The 7226-nt window shown below is 40.0% G+C and overlaps 1 protein-coding gene across 1 annotated transcript; it reads right to left on the bottom strand.

The window, feature by feature from the left end:
- Positions 1–134: 134 nt before the first annotated feature.
- LOC139723390 (stress-induced-phosphoprotein 1-like) lies at positions 135–7065 on the bottom strand (the record flags this gene model as incomplete). Its single annotated transcript, XM_071634636.1, has 6 exons — positions 6947–7065; positions 4131–4257; positions 2318–2420; positions 1333–1453; positions 619–715; positions 135–296 (listed from the first exon to the last, which is right to left on the bottom strand). Coding segments are annotated over exons 1-6 (622 nt in total), but the record flags the coding sequence as incomplete, so codon positions are not given.
- Positions 7066–7226: the final 161 nt, after the last annotated feature.

Raw genomic sequence — 7226 nt, 5'->3', positions numbered from 1 at the left:
AAGAGGGATGGTAAAAACATCTAGTTCTTGGATGTGGGCACTTGGCGGGGTTTGAACACAGAATCTCCAAGAGTCAGGGAATCAAGAGTCTTCTATCCACTATCCCAGAGTGCCCCCACAGTCTGTTCACTTACTAAACTTTGGGTCCAGCCGAATGCACTCCTCACAGTCGTCAAGGCCTAGTCTGAACTCGGCCAGCTTGGTGTAGCAGGCCGCCCTGTTGCTATAAAGCTTGCAGTCATTGGGGTTCCTCTTGATGGCTTCTGTGTAGTGCTTACGTGCACTCGGGTAGTCTCCTGTTAAGAATGTTCAGATATAGCAGTAACAAGCAGATTACAAATGATACCTCTCTTTAGCAAGCTGGTGTGTATGCATGGACATGATGTTCGAACATTGAAGTCACAACCTTCAGCACATACAAGATCCCACTTCATTCATTCATTCATCGCAAAGCGCAGGGTGCTAACCCGTTGAAGTGGGTCACCTACCCACCCACACAGAAAACAGGCGAATGGTGCCAACCCCTTGTGGTTCACCCTAAGTGACTAGCAATATTCGGCAAACAGTATTTATCATGCACATTGTGCTTTACGAGAAGAAGAGAGAATGCTCGCTTACCTGTTCCAAAGCATTTGTTTCCCTTGGCCTTCTCCTCCTCTGCTTTAGCTGGATCAATGTAAGCTAACCGCTCCTCCTCCTTCCTCCTCTTCTCTGTCTGAAAAACAGAATGATGATAATACACACATCAAACATCACAAGACTGCCAACTTCTTGCCAAACCTCTCACACCCATCGTCAAGCTGATGCATACTAGCTTTCCTGTGCCCTGCATGTATCGATGACATTAAAAATTGACATAAAAGACTTTATGCAGGTCAAGAGAAACAAAATATCAATGCAGCCATAATGTTACAAGCCTTGTTGGCAAGACTTTACCTAACATATGAAATCTATCTATTAATGGTGATACAGCTAGATTTATAAAGAAAATCATAACACAGAGGCTAAGTTCTTCTGTTATTTGTCCACAGCATAGTCGAGTCAGAACCCACAATATTTCGATGGACAAGTGAACAGATGTCTTGTAATTAAAAAATGACTCATTTGAGAGTTATGAAAGCTTACAAATTACTCAAAGAAATACCTACCAACATATAGGTCCTTTAGGAACTATGCTATTACAAGGGGAGGGGGGAACAAACAGCTGCCCTTAACTAAACTTTCCTTCAGCGAGAGCATGGTAAGAAGGCTGTCTGGTCATATTAACACGATCCAAAATATAGTCTGAAATAATTCCTCTACAAAACTGAAGTAAGAATGGTTAATACCCACCTCTTGCCGCTTCTTGAGAGTATCTGGTAACCGATGCTCTGCGAGAGACTTGTCATAGTATACAATAGCATTCTTCAGATCTCCTTCTTTGGAGTATGACGTGGCTATCCTTGCCAGTGCTCTGTATATATCAAAGTTGAGGTTGGTTCCACATTTCAATTAGGGTAGAAAACAAGGCATGGATACACTGCCTGCTCATTCATATGACTGCTCTGCACAGATGAGTCCTGTACAAGGCAGTGAATAACCACTGCACTCACACAAATTTGACTTACACAAAATCAATTTGGCATGCACGCCACATGAGAAACAAACAGCCACATTGCCAAAGTGCAGGTAAATGAAAAGGATTCAGCAATTCATTGCAGAAGTTTTAGCTGCTAAATAACTGATCAAAAGCATTATTTTCATGATATTTTTGTACACAAACCAGCAGAAGTGTGAAGTGATTACATTATTGCCTCATCTAGCTTGTGTATGTGATTGCTCCAAGTATCACTGTTTTTGTGAGATTTTAAAATTCCATAATAATCTTATTTCAGGTCTGAATGTGAGGAAATCTTTACCATTCTGTTCGTCTGCTTTTACCCTACCAACTAGAGCTAACTTGAACATAGTGTGGAATTGCACCTTACTCATAACCAAAGATGAAATGCATAAAGCATATTAAAGTTTGAGGAACACGAATCATTTCCTAATTTTGACAACATTGGTATATGGATGATATTGGAATACTTATTTCTGCAATTTCATGACAAATGTAAAATACAAATACATTTTTCTTTTGTACAAATCATAGGATTTTTGAAGAAGAATTGATAAACTTGATGAATACAAGATATTGACAATGGGCACATTAATAATTCAGAAAAATAATCTAAAGGTACAATCTAAGGGGAGCAATTGCAGATGACTGAACAATATCTAGAGTGTGGTTTACCAGTACTAAATATTCACAAATCTACTTACAGTGTTTAACACTTACTTTGCAATCATTTTGAAGTCTGCTCTATTCTGCCTTCCAATCTCCACCGCCTTGAGACAATCTTCCCGGCAGGCATTATAATCTCCCTTTTCAAAATGGGCAGCTGAAGATGAGACAAAAGTTTCACTTCCATTATCATCAGACTCCATACAGGGAGTTCACAGTTCACTTATGATATGAGATATATCCAAGTAATTCACAGATACTTCTGCCAGTCACCTTTAAGTGGAGAGCTTTTCTCTTGGTTTCATTTCATCTATCTGTGCAATCTCTCTCCCCCAAACACTTGTGTGGCAAAATCGGGCAAGGCCCAGGCATAACCGTAATATAAAGCTCTAGAGTGCCTATGGAAAATCTGTCAGGTTTAAACTGACACATCAGAAGGAATGTGTTAGTTGTTGTTCCTAATTTTTGCTGTAATTCATCGAATCTTGTGGGAATAGAGGAATTTCTTACTTCACATCACAGTCCACTGAAGCTTAAAGGAAGTGTACCACTTAGAGATTGAATCAACAATAAATAATACCTTAGGCTCTTGGCCTACAAAATAATCAGTACTACAGAATTACTAAGTATCAAACAATTACTATAAAAATATATTATAGATACTGTTAAAATACAAAACTGAAATAGAAGTAAAGCCTAAAATAGGTATAGAAAATGAAGGTTGCTATCACATCTATACCCTCTTGGAAGCTGAACTTTTGTACATAAGATCCTGGTACCAGTCTTGATGATTCATACTGCTGTAAATACAGGATCCGTTTTACTTTTACTTCACTTTACTTTGACTTCCCAAGATGATTCAGCTGAGCCCAGTGCAAAACTTAAAGGACAAGTTCACCTTCATAAACATAAGGGTTGAGAGAATGTAGCAATATTAGTAGAACACATCATTGAAAGTTTTAGGAAAATCAGACAATCCGTTCAAAAGTTATGAATTTTTGAAGTTTTTGTGCAGTAACCGCTGGATGAGAAGACTACTGCAGTGTATGAATAACTTAGATGTCACATGCGTACAACAATATAAGGAAAATATAAAGAGAATTTCACAAAATGCCATCTTTTGAAAAAAGTACACATTCCCCTGACTCGTTACCGACAAATGTTATGGGTAATATTATTCCCCCTGCCTTTAGAAAGAGGCAAGTCAAGAGCTCTTTTATTATGCGAAAAAAGTGAAAATATGTTGAATTTTCTTTTACATTTTCTTTATACTGTTGTACGCATATGACTCACAAGCTGTAGTAGTCTCCTCATCCAGCGGTTCCAACACAAAAATTTAAAAAATTCATAACTTTTGCATCGATTGTCCAATTTTCCTCAAACTTTCACTTATGTGTTCTACTAATATTGTTGCATTCTCTCAATCCTTATGTTTATGAAGGTGAACTTGTCCTTTAACCGACTGAAACCTCAGGCCTTGCAACATTCACAAATTAACAGGGAGGTTCAACAAAGCAATCGCAGACATTACTTGTGTGGATCACATAATATCCAAATGGGAGTAATCATCCTGAACCAGGGAGGCTATCAAGTCTTCTTTTCACAGCAAAAAGAGATCATTTTTACAGGGCACCTCCTCCAGAATTAGGGAGACTTGGGGGCTCTGCTAGACCCAGAATGCTGGCCGTTGCATTACTAAGATTGGCTACACCTGGCCTGAGATCACACCAAGCCCAGTTTGAAGAGGTTATATGACTGAGTTAAAAAATCAATTCCCCTATTAAACACAGGTGGTTTGCAATGGTAGAGACATACGTGGTCAACATACAGATAGTCGAAAGGGAATACAAGGGGTGCAGACACTTACCTGCTCTATTTGTAAGGGCTGAAATAAAAGTGTTATCTTTCTCAAAAGCTTGAGTATACAGCTCTATCGCCTTGTCCAAATTCTTCTTTTTATACTCCACATTGCCAGCCTCCTTTAACTTGACAGCCTAGACGGGGAGAACAAAAAAGTAACATGGTGACACTCACTTCAAAGCTTCTTGACCAGTTGGGACTGACCATGTATTAAAATGAAATATTCTGCTTTAAATCCAGTTTTCATTCCCTATTATGAATCGTAAGGTTATTGTCTGCTTTAGAGGATGCAAGCGAGGAAAAAAGATCATGAGAATGATGTGGAAACCATTGTAAAAAAAAAGTGAATATTCTCTTGAGCAGTTGACAGGCACAAGCACAAGAACAAGGTTTGATGGCATTTGCTCCTGCGGCAATTGCTTCCATGAAATATCTGCACACTAAGCCAAACATAAATTCGAACCAAAAAACATAACCCTAATCCTAATATTCATCAAACTAAACCTGTTTAAAGTCCCAAGTCCTGTTACAACCTTAACCGAAAGATCGGTCTGTATCTGGTCGTCGGAGATATGTTCCGCAGAGACTTCATCTGGCTTCACGGATCCCCTCCTGTATACATTACGGAGGAGAGCCGATAAAGTCATGAAAATAAAAGACTCCTCCAGACAGACGGATTTTTCTGTCTAATCACAACCCTAACCCCAAAGTCCTTGGAAAAAATAGACTGCAGCAAAATGAGCAAATGTCATGTCACCTATAGGCTATAGACACACAAACCAATGGTGCAGTAGTCTGTATTCAACTGGAAGAAGACAGTTGTGTATGATGTTATCATCTTTGATTTGGAAATGGTGGTGTCTGAAATACATTACCGGTATGTAATATAATGTGTTGACGTGGCTGTATTCAGCTTCTCACAATTGGGCAATTGGTACAGCCAACAGTATTCACACACATGTGGATGGATGGTAAAAAAAAGACTTGCATGCGGCTGTGTATTTTATACACTGCCTGCAACAAAAAATGGGTTATCTACAACCTTGGGACAAATGATTTGGCTGAGCCGAGTGCCCATTGCTTGCAACACAGCTCAGTCAGTACATCTGGTATCATGAGTATCGTATTCATACTAGAGTAACTGCGTCAGTAAGCGGCCGTGCAGCCGTTCGCGGCAGGTACAACATACACGGTAATATACAGCTAAACACAGCATTGCACTGTTACATGCACACTACACATATACTAACACACTAGCAATCAACAAAAACCAACCGATAAAATGGGCACGATCTCTGACGAAAGTGAAATTTTCTTACCTAAATGACAACAGATCACATCCAAAATGAAATTTTTGGTACTTCTTAACATAACAGTTAAGAAACAATGGTCCAAGAAACTGGATTTTTTGTCGTTTTCTCAATGTTCATGGATTTTGAAAACATATCCTCATGTAAAATAGAATTTTCGCGAGCTGATGTGGGCCGCCATTTTTTTCGGAAAGTGGATGTTACCATCGAAAAAAAATGAGAAAAACACGAGAAAGACATCAACAACACCGCCAGAATCGCGATCTTGTTTGCGGCCAATGCATGTGCACGCGCTATTTTCACGTGCTTTCGCAATGGGAATTGGCGCTTACGCAATGTTCGCGAGACATGTGAAGGCGTTCAGCTAAAGATCGCGGAGCACGCGCGTATTGCATAGGGATTGTACATCGTGCCGCAAGTAGAAATACTACGTCGCATATCGCCCTTATCGGCGAAAATTGTGCCGGGTTTTGCCCTGGTAAATCATGAAAACTGCGTTGGACAATGGTAAATTTCTTTCATGAAAACAATTGCGTTAATGAATAATCTTGTCTATGATATATGAAATGGTTGAAAATAATTTGCCTGATTTGTTTACAAGTTGGAAAAACCCTTAACAACGCTTAAACTGCCGCAAACGGGATATTCTACTCTAGTCGTAAATCTACTGTCTCGGCCTCAAGTTGGTTGTTGGATAGATACTGCTTCCTCCTCCTACAACTGTATGTACTAATCCCAAGGTCAAGCCAAGTATCCTATTCCCAATGTCATGATCGTATTGATTCCGAGGCTGCGAATACTGTCTTGTTGCTGTTGACTCACTTTATGCTAACTGCGACCAGCCCGCGCCCGACGAATGCTTCGCGATCGGGCTGTAACTGTGTACAATGTCAATGAGCCTGTATACAAAAAGCATGCGTTATTGTACAAGGAGTACCCAGGCCAGGGGGTTGCGAACCCCGGGGCGCTTGTACACAGTTATACTAAGCGCTTCGCGTTCGGCATTCGGGCTGGTCACAGTTACCGGGGGGTTCTAACTTTTAATATGCCTGCTGTAAAATACTAGACACTAAGTTGTTCGTTAGTATTATTACTATTAATAGTAATCACATGTTATTTTCATTTGTTTTACCTTCAGTCAATTTTCAGATATTCTCAAAGCATTTCACTTATGATAATCTGGATAGGCGATCGATGTCCTACTAGCTACGTACGTGTACTATACATTGGAATAGATATATCATCGACATGGGAAAGTTTTACAACAAGCATTCTATTTTTCTAGGACTCACATGATCACTCAAATGCATCAAGGATTGTCCCCTCACACATTGCACTCACTCACACACGCACATGTTTGGATGGGGTTTACACACCACTAACGTTACTTGGCACTGCCACTAGCTTGCACTAGCTACACGCGGTGGCGGTGTCATACGGTGTTAATGAATGAAAGATTTAAAAAATGTTGGGTCCACCATGCCACAAAATTTTCTCAACAATCAAAACTTACTTCCTCAGCCATTATTGTAACCCCGCTCCCCAGTCAAGATTTTCGTGTAAGCCACAGAGTCCCTGCATGCATCCGCTATACCTCGCGTGCTCCCTCTCGAATCTTCTCGATTGATTGTAACATTGTACGCGAATAAAGTAGAGTCGACGACCCATGAGTTTAGTATGCTCAACCTTGAGGGCAGCAAACAACCCCGTGCCCGTCGCCGGTGTGTTGAGGGGTGGGGTAATAAAATTTCATTGTATACTGTACTTCCTTTATTATATTTTGACTTGATGAG

Source organism: Diadema antillarum, unplaced genomic scaffold, assembly GCF_040938485.1.
Source record: "Diadema antillarum isolate AM-2024a unplaced genomic scaffold, OU_Dant_1.0 scf00000188, whole genome shotgun sequence".
NCBI classification, from domain to species: Eukaryota; Metazoa; Echinodermata; class Echinoidea; order Diadematoida; family Diadematidae; genus Diadema; species Diadema antillarum.
The sequence above is the reverse complement of the archived record's forward strand: the minus strand, read 5'-3'. Positions and strand labels throughout refer to the sequence as shown.